Raw genomic sequence first — 18,436 nt, forward strand, 5'->3', positions numbered from 1 at the left:
TGAAGTTTTGCGCACAAATTCCATGGTCATTCAGCTCGGCTTCTCATTGGTAGCGATGGTCATTCAACTCAGCTTCTCATTGGCCAATAGAATGAGTGACAGCTTAGATGTTGGTTTTAAAATCTTCGTGATTTTTTTAAATCGCCTTTTGAACTACATATTTTTAGGTTTAAGAAACAATCCATCAAATGAATGTCGCAATTGTTTACAAACGTTTTACAAAATCGTAACTTCCGTTCGGATACCACAACAAAACAACAAACAAAAGCTTCGCCATTTTGTTTTCTGTCGGTGTCGCCGTCTTCGCGTTTCGCGTTCTGAAGAGGGCTTGTTGCTTGTGTTAGTTAGTCAGTCATAGTAAGTACTTAGGAAGTGGCGCGGGGTGACAGGTTTCTGTTTTTCTGCTCTTTGCGCGATTCGTGTGTCCCGTTTACCTCATCTTTTGTTTGTTTTCTGGCGCGCGCCAGTGCCAATGTTTGTTTAGATGTCGGTTCCCGTGGTTCCCGTAAAGAGTTTAGTGAGGCACGCGGCACCGCACTCAACGTTTAATAAAAAAAAAATCAGTTACCACTGCGTGTCCTCGCGGCGGCTTGAAGGATCGTGCGGCTCGAACGAACTCGTCGAGGCACCCGCTTCGCCGCGGCGAAGCGGGTGCCTCGCGGCGATCGGAGCGGACGCCTTCCGGCTGGCGAGGCGTGTCCTCGTACGGACGAAGGCCGAGCTGCTGGCAGCGTTGAAGCAACCGACGCTTCAGGTCGGGGTCCACCGCGACGACTATGTACTGTGTGTACGACCACGGTGACCACGGTACGTGCACGATACGACGCGATATGTCGTTCGACCGGCAGACAGCCGGCCAGGGGCTGTGTTCCAAATCTCCAAATGGATCCGAGTTTCTCCGGCGGATCGTATCACGTGACAGCACAGATTGAAAAACGCTGTACGCGGGTAGGTTTTAGAACGCCAAGAGTACAAAACCCTCACCCTGGGGTAAGATCGAGTCAATTTTGGAACACGGCCAGGAAGTAGCAATGGCTCTCGTGCAGGGCGCAGCCAAGCCAGGAAAGCAGCCAAGCCGATCCACTACGAAGAGGCGGGGACTACCTCTCCTCCAAGCGCCCGAGATACCGAGAGAGAGAAAAGTGGAAAGGAGGTGACTGCCGACTACATTGCGTCTGGCGCAGTCAATATTGCTCTAAAAAAATTTTTTTTTCGCGTAAAATTCATTTTTTGACACGCGTGTCTCAACCAGACTGTTTTTGAAAAACTTTTTTCTTCTTTTCAGGGGCCCTTTAAGCGACATTAGCAGCAGCCTCTGTGAATGTACAATGACACTAGTAAGAACCTCCAGTGACTACAGCCTCTGTAAACAAACAGCGATACTAACAACAGGCTCTGAGTATACAGTGACACTAGCAGCAGCCAGCCTCTACAAGTTAACAGTGACACAGTAAGGACCTCCAGTGGTGCTAGCAACACCCTTGGAAAGGACCTCCAGTTAAACGAACAACACTGTCTGTAAGAACCTCCAGTGACACTAGCAACACCCTTCGACCTCCAGTGAAACTAACAACACTGTCTGTAAGAACCTCCAGTGACACTAGCGACACTCTCGGTGGGGACCTCCAGTTACACTAGCAACAGCCTCCAGGAGTATACAGTGACACTACTAAGGACCTCCAGTGACACTAGCAACAGCCTTCAAGTATACAGTGACAGTAGAAAAGACAGTTTGGATCTCCAGTGACACTAGTAAAGGCCTTCAGACGTGTCCAGTGAAACTACTAGAGACAGTCTTTTGTAATGCTCACATTACAAGAGACAATACAAAGTAGCTGTGCAGACCTGTGATGGCTCCTTGCACTTGTTCGGGGGGAGGGGCGAGTAAGCCCTTCACTGAGATGCCTTGAGCAGCTTGACTGATCCCGCAGGCATGGGCACCCCCCGCTCGTCCACAATGTAGGGTCCTTGGTAGTACCTCCACAGGATGGCCGAGCCTCTCTTCAGCTGCCCCTGCAGTCCCACAGCCACCACGTCTCGTTAACCGAGTCATACAATGCCACTAACTGAACAGTAATTGCGAGCTAGCTTAATATTAGGGGTGCCGGCTGTGTTGCAGTAGGAACGACCCGGCGGCAGCAGTAATTAGCCGCTGAAAGCAAGACGGGCGTGACACGGTGACGCAATAGCTAATTGTACAGTTGTTACCGCAGCCACACAGTTGCAGTTGTACACGACCCTGAGAAAAAAAGAAAAGAAACTTGTTTCTAAATTTTATTTTGTGGCTGTGACATGTAGCAGCCATACAGAGGTACCGCAAGCAACATTGATCGAGCCACGGAGCTTGATGCTAACAGCACAATGGGCTCATTCGATTTACCTGCACTGGTGCAGGAAAGCATAGCCTGATGCAGAAAAGTGTGGGGCGATGCACTTTCAGTTGCGTTTTCAGACGGGCGTGCACTGGTAAATCGAACAGAGTGGAGTGTACCAAGTGCAGCTGGTGCTGAAAGTGCGGGTAAATTGAACGAGCCTAGTGTGAGTACCATGGCATAGAGGTACATGGTTGACGTAGTAAGCGAGGGATCTTATTGGGAGTACCAATAACCCTGGGTTCTGTCTTATTAAAACAGCCGTCACTGAACCATTTTGCAAAGTGTCTACTCGCAACTTTTTAGCTCACTGCTCGCGACATTGCAGTCATGGTGGCAGGGCAGTTGACGAGGAAGCTTTAGCAAGGATAATTGACTATGGGACTGCAAGATAAATTTTTGTATAAACTTAAAGGTGACATCCTTCTATTTTTCAGGAACGTCGAAACCCCAAAGGGAGTGGACTGCCAACATGAAGTGATGTGAAACTAAGCTTAAAGGGACACTGACAGGGTATTTATGCTCGCCAAGGTTTTTATTTATACATGACATATGAGAGCCCAACACAGAACACAATTTGCGACTCGAAATTCGTTTACTTCCTGCCCGAAAACCGCCGATCAAGAACTGGCCAGTTTGAGTTGTGCTCACTCTCTTCTCCGTGGTCACAACCACCAAATATAATCAGTCTTGGGTCAGTGAAGGCACACACTCGATATTAAAATATAAAAGAAACATGATACCCATTTTCCATGGCTTCTAAATGCCATAAATATGTTAACTGAAGAAAAAATAGGTTGCACAGCCACGTGACTTCCACCAACCCTCTCCTCCTTTATATTTCATCTTCCTCCCCAGTCCAGTTTCGGTTTCAAACAGTTGCGTTTTTTTACTTTATTAAAAATATATGTGACACTGTAGCGAAATATTGATTGGGTAGTGTTCTGAAGCCGTAATGCCGTAATGTTCTGAAGCGTGGCAAAAATAAAACAACCATTTTGGAGGTGTCAGTGTCCCTTTAACAAGGAATACCAAACCCAACAGAAATGCTAGAGTGCGTGCAATACCGTATTTACTCGCATAATGAACACACTTTTTTCCGCAAAAAATCAACACAGATCTGGGGGAGGGGGGGGGGGGGGGCATTCATTACACGGGTAAATTTTTTTGCATTTACACAGTTCGTGCAAATGTCATATTGGTTGCTGATATGACACACAAGGTACTGTGGAACGTCTCCAGTGATGGAGGCGCACCGACGGCTGGTCGGGGGTGCGCAACAGTAACCATGCTTTATAAGTTCCAAACCTTTTTAGGGCGAATTCAGGGTGCCTTTTGCGGAAGGAAAAGCGCCCTACGAAGCTCGCTCAGTACGAAAAGCAACGGCACCGTTCTTAGGCGATATATATTACCAGTATCCGGCAGCAATTCAGGTATATCCGCGACTACGCGTATGAGAACTCTACGTGGGTCCAAAGGCCGACCGCCGAAGCCCGCTAGCACGGATCAAGTTTCGTTCATGAAGAGGCTACCAGACACTCTCAGCCTACAGCGCAGCGTGCACCTCGCTGAGCCTTTATGTTACGGATTAAATAAACTTATTTACCCGGAGTATGTGAAATTAGGCCTAACCACTTTCATGATTTCACTGTCCGAAAGCGGACCACAGACGACGGCTCGTTTGCTGATATCAATGCATCCGATAGGCGAAGAATGTCCGGGGCTCGGCAGTTCCTCGACCCAAGCTCCGTCAAGTGTGCGCGACACTCGGTTTCACGGTTGATCACTTCCGCAACTAAGCACTCGCGGCCATTATGAGAGCGGTTTGGCTTGGCTTGACTTGGCCTGACCGCTTGACGGCAAAAGAAAACTGGCTTGGTGGCTTGCTAAATTGGACGCAATTCAAGACTCGCAGATCCGAAAATTGGAGGCGAGTTGATTACATATGGGAAAAAAAAGTCCAAATATTGATGCCCGTTGTGGGGGGTGCGTTTATTATGCGAGTAATACGGTACATAAAGTTAGAAATATGAATGGATAATTGCAGAAGCATCAGTTCTTTCCAAACTAACGTTTGCCAGGGCAAGAGCCACGGCACAGTGAGGCAGAAAGGTTACGAGGACGGCGTTGGTTGCATTGGGTGGTAGTTTGGAACATAATAACCAATCTGGCAAGCAACCAACGCAAAACTGATACATATATACCCAGATGTTTCGAGGGACTGGTATTTGGAGTATTTGGAAAAAAAAAAAAAAAAAAAAAATTGGGTTGTGTGTGTGTTTATACAGCCTAGAACTTGGTCTGCCTCACAGGGGCGACGAGTCTCCCAGCTGTAGATGAGAAATTTAGCCAGTGCGGTACAAACCGCTAGCCTGGGGTCTTTAACGTGCGTCACGCAGTAGTGATACACGACCGCACGCCGGTACGATGCTCATCCAGGAGTATCTGGACTGGCATCAGATTAGGTAAAAGTGTGAATATATAATGGGCAAAGAAAAATAAATCAGAAACTTATCCATATGTTTCTCTCGCCATGTCCCTACAACGGCGCGACTCGCTTCCAACCACTCACCGTGGAACTGAGGTGCCTCCAGCACTCTGTCCAGCTTGGATAGATGGGCATGGCGGGCGGGGTGCCAGCCTGTAAACTAATGCAAAGAAACGAGAGAACTGAAGTTCCTGGGGACCTCTATAACCTTTTGCCCTGCATACAAAGCAGGAAGGGCAAGGCATCCCTGAATTTGTAAAATCATAACTGAAGATATTTGTAACACTTGAACATTCCAAATTTTTGTGGCAACAGCTTGACATCCTTCATAGGTATGTTCCAAACAAAAATGGCATCACAGGAAATGACTAGTGCTCTGGATATGTGCAGGGGAAGGGAGATATACTCTGTGTCAATCAATAAAGAACAAGCACCGAAATTGACTGAAGACAACCCTGGCTTATTCTCAGGCTAGGGATGTTGCACCTTTCCTTAACTCTAACCAGGATGAAGAAAACACGCTAGCAGGCTAACTCCTTGCTAATCACTTCCACAATTATTTAAGATATTTCTCAAAACCACGACTCACCTCCCCACGACATCATCCACGGGGTCGGAGCCTTAGGTAATGACTGACAGCAACTCGAACTTACCTGCTCCCAGAAACAGCCATCACTGTTCCCACCAGGGTAAAGGGGTATGTCACTGAACTTGAAAGAAACTGCAAAAGAGAGACAGAGTGGAACAACAGCAATCAATCGTGCAGGCAACACTGCAGTGGTTCTCAAGCATGGATGAGTCGGGGACCTCTTGGGGACCCGCCGGATTGATGGAGGAAAGGGAAGAGGGGAGGGAGGGGGGGGGGGGCATAAAATGAGACAACTAATTTCAGTGTGAAAAGGGCATCCTTTATTGCTATAGACAGCAATGATAAGCATCAAGTAAAAGGGTGAATGAATAGATAGATGTTAACGGCTGCACCCTTTATAACTTGGGGTAGCTTGCATGTGCGCATCACCTATAGCCATGGTCAACAAAAAAACTTTTTTTTTCAAGAAAAGAAAGGGAGGGGGGGGGGGGGGGGGGGGGCAGGCATCGCTAATCATAATGTCTCAGTCGCTAATCATAACGTCAACTTTTGAACCATTCACTCAATTGGCGTGATATTTGCAGGTGGTGTTTGCGGTCATATAGAAAGACAGCATGCAAAGTTTCAGGCCTGTGAACCAATTTTATGGGGTACTATACCCCCAGAACAAAGTAAAGGATAGCTTTGCATTGAATCTGCTCAATGAATCTATTGTTGAGAAATGGTGTTGATAACCACATATTTTTTTGGTGGAACGCATAATGGAATACCTTTTGGCGGTTACTACGAAAAGAAATTTAAAAAATATGAACTTTTTAAGTAAACAAAAATTTATGAAAACAAACTTTTTTTTTTACATACACAAAAGTTTGCAAATTACAATTTTTCATTATGAAAGAGCATCAAAATTCAAAATCTAAGTTCATGGTAACTGGCTCCATAAAATTTTGGCATATAAACCGCAAATATTAAGTCTCTCAATAGTTCCATACTGGAACAATAGCTTTTTAAGGTAAAATTTATGCTAAAAACTCGAACGGAGAAAAATGTGTTCAAGGTGCTCGAATCTCTACCTTTTCTTTAGCATTGCTGGACTGAAAATAATTTGTAAAAAATAACTATGCAGTGTAAACAAATGAAACTTTCTGAGAATTCTCTCTGGATATTGGTAGATATAAGTATGACATTTTTCAAATTCAACTGTTTTTGCAGAAATTTGTTTTTTCTCAGTAGTGTTCCCCTTTGAGAATAATTTTCGCAATGTTCTTTTCAATTATCATTATTTGAGTAGAGAACTTGGCTAACCTATGAGGTGATTAAATTACAAGTAAGGTGCACACATACACTTTAGCTCACTCTTTCCGTCATTATTTAAGCTGTCACACAAAAATCAAAGAGAAGAAATAGGAATGTCTCAACCAAGCCAAAAATCTTTGTAAAATGAAGTTTGAATTACACACCTTGCATCTATTAAAATAAACATACATTAGATGAGCTACAATAATCATGTGGCTTAGTGAAGTAACAAGCAAAACCATTGATGCTTCTAAATCAACATCCAATTACTTATCCAATTGAGGCAAGTACTCTATTTGCTCGAGTAATAGCCACACTTCTTATGAACCAGGCCCTTGTGTCTACTATTCTGCAAAAGACACATAAAGCCAATCATTGCATTCAGCATAAAAAATGAAGCGAATAACAAGGTCGAGAGCACGATTCTCCGTAAAAATGCAATCTGAACAGAGAGCAATTTCGCTTGAAGACATTATCTCTGTCCCGTAAATCGCTGCCATTTTTCTGCCGATTGCGGTGATTTGCTATCCCCGTGTTCCACGGGAAAGCAGACCCACAGGCATTGTTCATAAGAGCTGCGGCTATTACTCGAGCAAATACGGTACTTTTCAAGCATCCAATTGCATTTGGTACCAAACAATCTAGACAAGTACTGTTTGAATACCAATAATTTCAGTTGTGATCAAACATGTTTGTTTTCGTTAATGTGCATGAGGCTCTCATAGCCAACCTTAGGCTTACTTCAAACAAGAGCATTGGCAGATGAGACTGTCCCGTTAATATTGGCTTCTGCATTACGAGCAAGCAGCCTTCAGACCTGCATGCCACCTTGCAAGCTCCTCGAAAACACTCCGATCACACCTGATCACAGAAACCATAGAAAAAAACAAAAAAACTTCACTCACCAAAGTTGTAGCACTGATGTAGCTTTGTAACGTCTGCAAACAGAGGAAGGAACTTTCCTTAGACATCAATTTGCCACCCCAAAGGTAATGCCTATTGTTATGATGTGTGTACAAAGTGCCAGACTCCACGCATCACCCTAAAAGTGTGTTATAAATTTTCGCCGACAACTCGAGCATTCCGTTATCAGCTATGGGAGTGCAAAACTGATCTATCGTAAAATACTGAGCATGTGCCCATGTCACAATAAGTACCCACCCGCTAGTTACGAAACATTAAAAAGATAAACGAAGGACGTTTCCAGCACCCATCAGACTTCTGGGCCTACCTATAATTGACGACAGGCTAAGGGTTCAGAGCGAGGGGAAGGAAGGCTGGGGACGAGGAAACGGGCGGAATGGTGGAGAGAGGGGGATGTTTCTTCTTCTACTCTCCAACAATAACCTGCTTCCTCCTCCCCCAACCTTCCTTTCTCTCGCCCTGAAATCTTAGCCTGTCGTCAACTATAGCTAACAGAGGTGCTCCTCCGTGTCAGACCCTTGTCCCGAAACACCGGCGCAAAGCAGTGAAGACCACGCTCTCGTGTGCCCCTTTGCCATTTCTGTCCTCTGACATAACAATTGTTCATCCTTTAGTTTTTAAAGATTATATCTCCGAAGTTTGGGTGGGTGTTTGTTCAGTATTTCATGGTATAGTAAACTCACAGGTTCCTTCAGTCGTTATGCCTCCAGAGCGAACTTCCTACCTTGAACAACAAGTCTCGAGCACATTGAGCACCTCGAGCGCAGCCAAATCAAGGCAGAAGGCATGGAGCGCGTCTGGAGGCCGGGCGTTTGAAAGACATGCCCTGCCGGTCCCACTCTGTCAGTAACTATATTATCAAAATTTTCTAACAATTTAATTGTCAGTCCGTGCCACCCGCACGTGGTCAATGTTGCGAGCACAACGGGGTCAACAGACTGCCGTTAAAAATCGAAATCTCGCCATCTTTCATTGGCTCATGGCCGGTCATTGGCCAATCAAGGAGGGTTTGCAAACCGACATTCGCAAGACCTGCCCGCAAGAATGGGAATGCCGGCCCACCTACCTTGTCCTGTACGATGTAGGCGTTGATCACAAAGGCTATCGTACTCGCGAACCATATCGTCAGCACTTCTCCAATCAGTCGGGGCACCAAGCCACTGCAAGCGGGCATCGAGCACTGCATCAGAAGACTTCCGGACCCATAGCGCACAAGACGACAGGAAAGCTGTGCCGAACCCCTTATAGCTAGCTGCCAATCACGATAATATAATACTCCCTTGTTTGGCAGTCTGCACTCTGTTAGCTATTCTGAAAATGCTATAAGCACGAGACAAATACCCTTCCTATACCATTCTACCTCTCAGAGGCAGTAAAGTCAAGGCTACAGCACAAGAAGCTTGCTTTGGAAAGGATCTACGGTCACACGAGGGCAGGAAGCTGTAAAGCTACGAGGGCATGCTTCCAGCCTTAGTTTTGGCAATACTAAGTAAAACAAAGCATAAGGCACTCCCTCCACATGAGCACACACATGCAGAAGGAACTCTTCTTTCGGAACTGCCGGCTAATGCTCAAAGGTTTTTCTGACAAGCTGAAGAGAATGCAAGCAGATGAGGCTAATTGTGGCAGATACAGTCGAATCTCGTTAACTCGAACACGCTTAATTCAACCTCTCGGTTTATTTGAACTGACGCTATGGTTCAATCCACACCATATGTATTTCAATGTACGAAAACGCCCGGTAATTTGAACGCTTGAGCATTCGTGCCGGTTAATTCGAACATCCCGCGCCGCTGACCATGCTCTCAGGAGCGGGCTTACTCACGAGGCAGCGACTCCGACCCGGCAGTGTGGCCACACTATGCCGTTCGTCAGCTGCTACTCCTGACTTCAGTTCCAAGTAACCATGACAACCGATGACGTAGTGACCTTGAATGCTGCAATGAGCGGTGCGGTGCTGGCAGAGGCTGTTGTCGTTTTCTTTTTTGCACGGCGACAGTGCTCCGCCGCTGCTCTTCGGTGTGTTTTCGGCGGGAGCACGATAGTTACATTTCTTGCCTTGCACCCGCGTGTTGCTGCGGTTCGGCGCGTTTTCAATGGGCGCGGACAGTTACGTTTCTTGCCTTGCACTCGCGCGTTGCTGCGCTTCGGCATGCTTTCAGTGGGCATGCGACTGATGTCATGGATAACTGACGCCAAGATCATTCAGGCTACGTGCCTTTAACAAGCCACATTTGAAGACCCTTCAACCCTTAGTGGCGAAGATTCTGATGCCAGCGAAGAAATGCCCCACCTAGTGCAACTGACGTAGCGCCGACGCTGGACACAACCACGCACTACTTCTCATGCCAGGAGAATGCTGATGCCAAGTTAGAGCTAGTCTCCAAGCTTCAAGCGATGTTGTTCATTCAAGACTGGGGAACCGCGCACAGGCAAGCATCACGGATTACTTTCGTTGGTGATCGGTGTAAATAAGTGTCCCAAAACTCGTCACTCATGTGTTAGCTCAGTGCACATGCGCCACCCAACGCAGCGCTGCACGTAAATACTCCATTTAATGAGCTTTCTTTAATTCGAACTCCGTTTAATTCGAACAAATTTTCGGTCCCCCTCGAGTTCGAATTAACAAGATTCGACTGTAAAATGTTAAATGCACTAAGCAAGATTATGACTTCAGAAAATAAATTTTTACGTAAAAATGTGATAAAATCATTGGTTAAAACTAAATAGAATCTAGAATTCAACAAACCAACAAGTCAGTGAGATAGTCCAAAATAATTGACAGCAGCTATGGAAGTTAAGGTGCGATGCAGACATTTGAGTACACGCAGATATAGAAAAATCGTGGCTGTACCTGAAAAGTCCCATGATTCCTTCTTCCCTGTAAATTTCTCCAATGGAGCTGAAGATCCCTCTGCAAGCAGCAAAAAGAAACATCCCATTCTTGTACCCTGGTTCCGACGGGCAATCCAATTCCACTGGCTTGAATAAAACTTGTTAGAAAGGACATTGCTCACAAACTTGAAACTGACGTTTAAAGGTACTCGCTTAAATACGCGCCGTTTACAACCGGGTTAGTAAGACAAGCAACATCCAACTTAAAAGACTGCTTCGCTGGAACGTCTCCTCCCTTCGATGAATGACATCGGTTGTTGAGCACCTAATTTCAGACATTCCCGTAAAATCCCGTAAGGGCACCCTCCCCCGACAGATCGCCCATTCCGTTTTGCTGGCTAAATATCTGCAACATAAAGATTCCGAAACATCGGCCACTCCCCAATTCCCATTGGACAATGCATGATGCCCAACAGAAATAGCATGAACCGCACGATCTGCAGTACGGGTACGACTGACAAGCGGGTTCACAGCGAGTTCCCGCGTTTTCTGTTTACGATATGTGCGTGTGATATCGGTTCTCATGGAACGCAACTTTAGACGGTTTCCGCATGTTTGTCGCAGCGTGGAACATGAATTCGCTGCATCCACAATCTGCAGTATCCTTTCCCGTGACACAGGAGCTCTTAGCGAATTTCGGCGTGTTTATCGCATTGTCAAACGCGAATTTGCCGTGTCCGCGATCTGCAGTATCAGTTCCTGTGTCACGTGGTTTGCAGCGGTGCCCCTCGTGATTATTGTTAATTTTTGATAAAGTTTTGCAGCCTCACCCCCAAAGGTAGCCCACGTCATGTTTTCTACCAGTTATCTCTTCATTTGGGTAAGCTCCCTTACGGGATTTTACGGTAGTCGACCGTCATGCTTACAATATACCGCAAGTCAAACAATTCTTACAAAGGAACTTATTTGAGTCTGGTGTCACAAACACACTGCACCCAATTTAAAAAGTAACTACAGCTCTTCTATGCAGTAGGTGGATCCACTTGAGACGCCGTGCAAGTCCCATAGTTTCCAAAGACAAACTAGTTTTCCACTATGAAACACCATATGTAGTCTAAAGCTGGTACACACACTGTGACCAACTGCATTCACTCGTGACGCCTCACAATGATATAACACTGGCACCACCTATAGGGTAAACCTGGAACACTCCCAATCTGTGCATATTTCCTCATTATTTACACACCATTCTTTCATTCTGGACTTGAAACATGAATGTGAAAGTTGTCAGAAACCATCTCATATATGCAACATGTCCCCCCAAAAAATTTACAATATTTTTTTTTTACCACAGAAAACGAAAAGAAAGAACTATGGATTTTCGAATGTTCATTATTTAACCAAAATGTAGCCCTTGCAGCCTGAAACAGATGCCCAAAGTTTCAGAATTATCCCTTATCTTATTTAAAAGTTGTAAGTGATTTCCTGGAAATTTCAATAGGAGAATGGGGCCGTTTTCGTCCGTTTTCGGTAACTGGCACTATTCGACTCTGCGTATTCAAGAGCTCCTCAGCTGCCACTTTCCCATTAAAAATTTCAGAAAATTACTTGTCAACTTTAAAATAATATAACGGTTATTTCTGAAACTTTGGCATCTAATTCAGACTGCTAGGGCTGCGTTTGAGTGGAGAATGAACGTTCAACAATGCATAATTTAATTTTGCAAAAAAAAGCTTTTTGTAAAATTTATTTTTATGGGACATTTTGGAGTGTGTCGATGTCATCTTGCAACTACTGCAAAACCTTCAGCCTAGTTATATGCAGATTGAATTTGTTCCAGGACAGCCTGATGTGCCAGTGTGTGCTCTCCCCATAACGCAGTCAGTCAAACATAAATCTGTGAACCAGACTCCAGAAGAGCCAATAACAGCTCCGATACCACGTGCCAAACTTTCTGAATCAACGTGGGGCAATACTTACGCATACTTCTCTTCCCTCCCGACAAACTGAGCCATGCAGCGTACCGTGACCACTGTAAAAATGCCACAAACAATGGTCACATACGACGGGTGGATCGGAAGTAGCCAAGTGAAACTGCAAAGCAGAAACCCTGCCAGTACGAACCAACCTGACCTTGCCCAGCTTACAAGCCAAGCCAAAGCTCGACTAAACAGACCTAGACCCTAACGCGTGTCTCGGCCCATTCACACTCTGGGCCAAATTGACTGAATAACATTTACCAACGCAACGTACTAACATAGTCTGATCTGACTAGCTTGCTAGCCTGTCAAAATCTCTAATAAACAAAAATATATATATATAAAAAAAGAAGTTTATGAATTAGAAATAACTAAAATGGCTCATTTATAATTACTATTATAGAGAAAAAATCTCAACATTTGATCACTTTTTTAGAATAATACAAAAACTACAAGAATGGTTTTGTTGTACCCGAATTTAATGCCTGTGGAATAGGTAGACCTAAACTTTTTGCCATAGTCATTGATGGGTCCATAGTACAACTGTTAGTAGAAACAAATGCCAAAGTCACAATTTTTATTAAAAAAAAAATAAACAGAATAAATAAAACAAAGTTCACATTTCTGCTTAGTACCCAAAATTACAGTAGGTATGAGAACCCTGTCTATAGGGTCCGATCGAGAAAAGTAAACCCTACTTTTCGGCCCGCGTAAAAAAACTATGCGTCGCAGAACACTCAAAATTCTGCCAGAATGTAACCCTAGCGGTCCAAGCAACGTGCCAAAGTTTCAGCCCGATCCGATAACTTAATCAAAAGTTATAGGTGCTTTCCTGAAAATTTCAAATGGGAAAAGGGCTGCCGACGGAGTTTTTGAACACATGGGGCACCAGAAACTGAAAACAGGCAAAAATGGGCTCCATTTTCCCATTGAAATTATCAGAAAATCACTTATAACTTTTGATTAAGTTATCGGATCGAGCTGAAACTTTGGCATCTTGCTTAGACCGCTAGGGTTAGATTCTGGCAGAGTTTGAGCGTTGTGCGATGCCTAGTTTTTTTACGCGGGCTGAAAAGTAGGGTTTACTTTTCTCGATCGGACCCTGTAGATCGAAAGAGGAATGACACAAATGTATTCCAGTATCTCCATCCAGAGAAAACTGATACCTTACATAAAAACCCACACACACCTTACACAAAACCCACCCATTGTTTTAACTGCATTTCAATACGGACAAAACAAGGAATGAGGCAAAAATAATGACGGACGCACCGTTAAAAGGCTGGGCGCAGACAAGGGCAGCACACTTTGCCGTCATCAGCTTCAAGGTACGCTTGACGAAGTTGATAATCCGCTCCTCCTCAGTAATGTCGTCGTCGTCTTCCTCGTCCTCGAATTCACGCACCTCCGGAAGTTTCTGCGAGATTGCAACAAAAACGGTTCATCAGTGTGGGTGTGAAAAGCATGATGAAGTTATGCTTAATACACCCACAGATGGACGTCTAGACATACATCCACACTGATGAACACCTAGACATACGCCTACACTGAGGAACACATACAGTAAGTCAGTTTTGGTCGCTTGTCGATCGTGTTTCTACAAACGTAAAAACATGCACGAATATTTTCTTAGAAGTCCTTAAAAGGGACACTGACACCCCCCCAAAATTATGTGATTTTTTGCCAGGCGATTTAATATGGTGTTAAGACTACCCAATCAATATTTTGCTACAGAGTCACACATATTTTTAATGAAGTAAAAAAATGCAACTGCTCAAACCCAGAACCGAAACTGGACTTGGGAGAAATGAGATATGTAGAGGAGAGAGTTGCCAGAAGTCCTGTGGCTACACCCAACAGCATTTTTTTTTCTTTTGTTTCTTTGGTTATGCGAAGCAGACAAAAAAGGCGCACATCGCACGAAAAATGCAAACATCAGGCATTTTGTACTCGACGTTTGTATGTTTTTCAAGCTCTTACTAATTCGTGTTCATAAGATGAGCATGTCTTCAGCCAGGAGAAGGGGCAATGACTCCGTGACGTCTCCATGCAAATCAGCTTGCTAGCTGGGCGTGTCGTATGTAATAAATCCTTGTTTTTATCAGTAATCAATTTCTCTTTCAAAGCTAGACAGATCTGCCGGCACCGCAAACAACAGTTCTGAAGTAGAAGTAGAGCCCATCGACCGCTGCCATCGCTTATTTAGCTTCGTCCAGCTATCCAGCCCGCGACTCCCATGATACAATGCCATGTTGAGAATGGCACAGAGAATGCCCAGCGTGCGTCCAGTACCCTGTGCAATTTTTTTTTTTTTTTTTTCAATCAACATATTAGCGGCTTTTGAGAAGTTACTCATATTTGTTTCTATTTTTAATATTGAGTGTGTGCTTCAATGACCACGACTATGATTATATTTAGTGTGCGTGTCTGAACTGCACGTGACCACGGAGAAGAGAGTGAGTGTAACTTGAACCGACCAGTTCTCAATCGGCGGTTTGCAGGCGGAAAGAAAAAGAATTGCAAGCCGCAAATTGTGTTGGGCTCTGATGTGTCATGCATGAATAAAAACCTCGGTGGGCAGAAATATCCTGTCAGTGTCCCTTTAAAAGCAGCTCCGACAGGAATGGCACTCACCCTGTTAACTTCGGAGAAAACGGCACCACTCACAACATTGCCAACCAGCCGAACGCTCAGCCCCCTGTACAGTCCAGCGTAGCCGTCCACCTTTTTGATGTACTTCACTGCAAGGCAATACGGTCTTTACTTTTCCTAAGGGATGCAGTATTCTTCTTCGTACCACAAGTATGTCTTATAGCAGTCAGGTACACTTCAACCAGCATGCTTTTGGTGTCATTCGAAGATTGGCATCCCACAGCCACCTCCAATTGCTGCTCATGTGTACTTCATGAAATGCAGAAAAACCGAAGTGCAGTGAAGGATGCACTTACTGTATTCAAAGGCCCCTGGAAGAGCGAGTGCAGGCTTTCCAAGCAACCTTCGCGTCGGCTTTGGTGGAAGGGGCTCATGTCCAATCTGCAGAGGACCACCGCAACGAACAAAACATCTCTAAATGACACAATGTTACGTTCAAGCTTTGTTACGGTGTCTACCAAAAAAAAAAGCCAACCGTTTCTTTTTTTTGGCATTTTATCTAAATTTTTGACCAAGAAAGTTGTGTCAGAGTCCAAATGACAGGCACACAACTTGCAAGGAACGTTTACATCCCCGACAAAAGCCACCAAGCATTTATATTTTATACAGTAACGTTTATAGGGTGAAGCTACTGCATCGAGTGATTATAATTTGCCAAGGCCGAACTGGATTTTCGGCCAATTTGGCATGAATCTCCACATGCATAAATTAAAAAAGCAAAATTTATAAAAAAGAAATTACGCCTCTCAATGCTGTGAATTAGACACTGCAGATGTTGAATACTATTTAACACTCAACCATTTCAAGAATACCCATAGGTATACGAGGGGGGTACTTATTGTTTTTATTTTCGCTTACTCGGTGCCCAAGGCAAAAAATTTAAAAGGTTTGTAAGTCAAACCAACTAAGGGTTTCCGACACGTCCCAGAGTAGGACTGAGGATAATTGCTGACCGCCTGAAGGTCTTTTAATGTGCTACCAAAATCCCCAGTTACATGACGCCTTCTCTGTAATCAGCCTGTCAGATTATGGGCTTCTCGGCCGGGATTCAAACCTGCCATCTGGGAATGCGTAGGTTAACGCCTCGCCTAGGAACCGCAGAGAAAGCTTACGTGGAGTTCATCATCAGTATTTAGCATCAAAGGATAATATATCACTCAATCATTGTCAAATGCTTTAAAATGTCAGTGGCAAAAAAAGACAAGAACAAATCAAAACTAATGCAAACAGTCACATTAAAATTACCTTGATAAGAAGTCCACGAGAAAGAAAAAAAAGCCTCACATTAAAAGTATGAGGTGTGATCAAAAAGTTCCAAGACTGATTTTGTAGCATAAAAAGAGAGAGCGGCACAGTAATGCCAGCGTATAAACGATCTGCACTACACGAATTTGTTTGACCACACGCATGAGCATAATGGCGATCTCTCCATAGACTGCAAGTCAAAGCGAGAGCGAATATCAATTTTATGTCAAACTCTACGAATATAAAACAGAGACCTCGCAAATGATTTAGAAAACTTCTGTCAAAAAGTAGCGGGGTATGCAAAGTGTTTTGAGCGGCACTCGTGCCTCAAGAATGGCAGCACGTCGCTGAAGTCAAGGAGAGGTCGGACAAGGTCGCCCTACCGTTCTTCATCTTCCGGCAAAGTTCTGCTGTTCCTGAAGCTCGAGTGCCACTTAAAACATGTAGCAAAATTCACTGCTTTTTGACACAAGCCTGCTGAACCATTGCACAGGTCTCTGTTTTATATCTTACGAGTTTGATGCGGAAATGACGTTTGCTCTTGTTCTCGTCTGCAGTCTATGGTGAAATCGCCATTGTGCCCGTGCACATGGTCACAGAAATTCGTGTAGCGCAGCTGTTCACAGAGCAATGCCCTTTGGTATAATGAGACACAAAGGTCCCTTCCATCGACTGCTGCGCGCGCATCACTGGTGCCCTCTCTTTTTACGCTACGAAATTAGTCTCGGAACTTTTTGATTGCACCTCATATATAGTACCAAAAAGCAGCAAAACAACAAAGTATGTCAGGCAGAGGAGAAAAAAAGCATTATACACTTCTTGCACGTGCAAGATTATTGAGGCATTGCTAGACAAAACAAGGTAAAAAGCAGTCACGTCGTAAAATTTGAGCAGGCAGATATAAGCATATACATATGAAGTCAATTGTGTTTGGTATACCACAGCACAGAATGCGCCTCCACATAAACAGTGGGTGAAGTGGTAGTGAAGAAATTCTTCTTAGCAGTTGGGTAATAAACTGTCTCTTGTTATCTACGATGTGCCAAAAAAAAAGGTGTTTTTATTTATTGCAAAAATAAACTCAACCCTTAACGCTCATTCTCTGTTCAAGTGTAGCACTTGCAATCCGAACCAGGTGCCAGTTTCAGCACGAACCGCGTTACCTTACTTGTAATGCTAACACCTCACATTTTAATCATATTAATACTACCCTGATAAAATAAAGCAAACGCAAAAGACAGACTATGCATCACGTTTTCAGTCTAAATAAAATTTCAAAAATTGTAATTTATGGCCTGATTTCAAGCCATTCATTTTATAATGGATTGATTTTATGCAAGTTTTCACGGGAAGCGAGACGGAGCTCAGAAATTCGTTTTATTTATTTCCTTTTCTTTTTGTACAAGCTTCAGTGTGTAAGCAGTGCTTTGTTGCTCGACGTAGTAGTACACACAAACATTAGTCAAAACAATGTAGCGGTTTTCTTACATCTACATTTGGACTCCGACGCTTGCTTCTGCCGCCGCAGTAGAAACACCAAATTAAGTTTATGTCCACCTTTTTTTTTTTTTTTTTTTTTTTTTATAGTTATTACGGCGACCACAGTAACACACTTTTCATTCATTGTATTTTTTACCCTTCAACGAGTAACACTTGAGCCACTAGCCGGAGTCGTTCAAAGTTCACTCCGGGCTGATTCTCCTGGTGATTTATTTCGTCGCCGCGTTTTCCTAAAGTGTGTAGCCGCTAAGCAATTTGTTAGCGTTAAAAAGAGGAGCGAAGTTCAAAGGAACCATTCTCAAGAGGTCGTTATCAATTGCGCTTAGCCGGGTACCTCAATCCGGCTATCACGTGCTAGTAGCGCACTTACCTGAACGAGAACCTTGACATACTCGAAAGGATATGCTAGCGCTGTGATTGTGGCTCTTCCCACGATCGCGTACCACAGGTTTTTCACGGGTGTGGGTTCGTTTTCTGACAAGTTGAACGATTCAGACGGGTACACCGCCATCTTGTCTACTCGATAGCCGCTCTGGCAAGTCTAGGCCTGGCTTCT

The 18,436-nt window shown here is 44.3% G+C and overlaps 1 protein-coding gene across 1 annotated transcript; it reads right to left on the minus strand.

Moving 5' to 3' along the window:
* Nucleotides 1–1,843: 1,843 nt before the first annotated feature.
* Nucleotides 1,844–18,414, minus strand: LOC8032583 (mitochondrial carrier homolog 2). The gene is made up of 11 exons (XM_029993488.4): nucleotides 18,251–18,414; nucleotides 15,432–15,516; nucleotides 15,118–15,224; nucleotides 13,756–13,900; nucleotides 12,485–12,536; nucleotides 10,524–10,583; nucleotides 8,736–8,829; nucleotides 7,651–7,683; nucleotides 5,514–5,581; nucleotides 4,945–5,020; nucleotides 1,844–2,013 (listed from the first exon to the last, which is right to left on the minus strand). The coding sequence occupies exons 1-11, from the start codon at nucleotides 18,389–18,391 to the stop codon at nucleotides 1,894–1,896; spliced, it is 981 nt and encodes a 326-aa protein (XP_029849348.1). The 5' UTR covers nucleotides 18,392–18,414; the 3' UTR covers nucleotides 1,844–1,893.
* Between the last annotated feature and the right edge of the window lie 22 nt (nucleotides 18,415–18,436).

This window comes from Ixodes scapularis, unplaced genomic scaffold, assembly GCF_016920785.2.
Source record: "Ixodes scapularis isolate PalLabHiFi unplaced genomic scaffold, ASM1692078v2 PGA_scaffold4__175_contigs__length_147842914, whole genome shotgun sequence".
Taxonomy (NCBI): domain Eukaryota; kingdom Metazoa; phylum Arthropoda; class Arachnida; order Ixodida; family Ixodidae; genus Ixodes; species Ixodes scapularis.

Coding starts and splice junctions, on each gene's coding strand:
- LOC8032583 (XM_029993488.4), bottom strand. CDS start 18,391: ATGGCGGTGTACCCGTCTGAATCGTTCAACTTGTCAGAAAACGAACCC. Junction 7,684..8,735: donor CCTACATCGTACAGGACAAG/GTAGGTGGGCCG, acceptor CTCTGTTTGCAG/ACGTTACAAAGCTACATCAG. Junction 2,014..4,944: donor GGAGGCACCTCAGTTCCACG/GTGAGTGGTTGG, acceptor GTGGGACTGCAG/GGGCAGCTGAAGAGAGGCTC.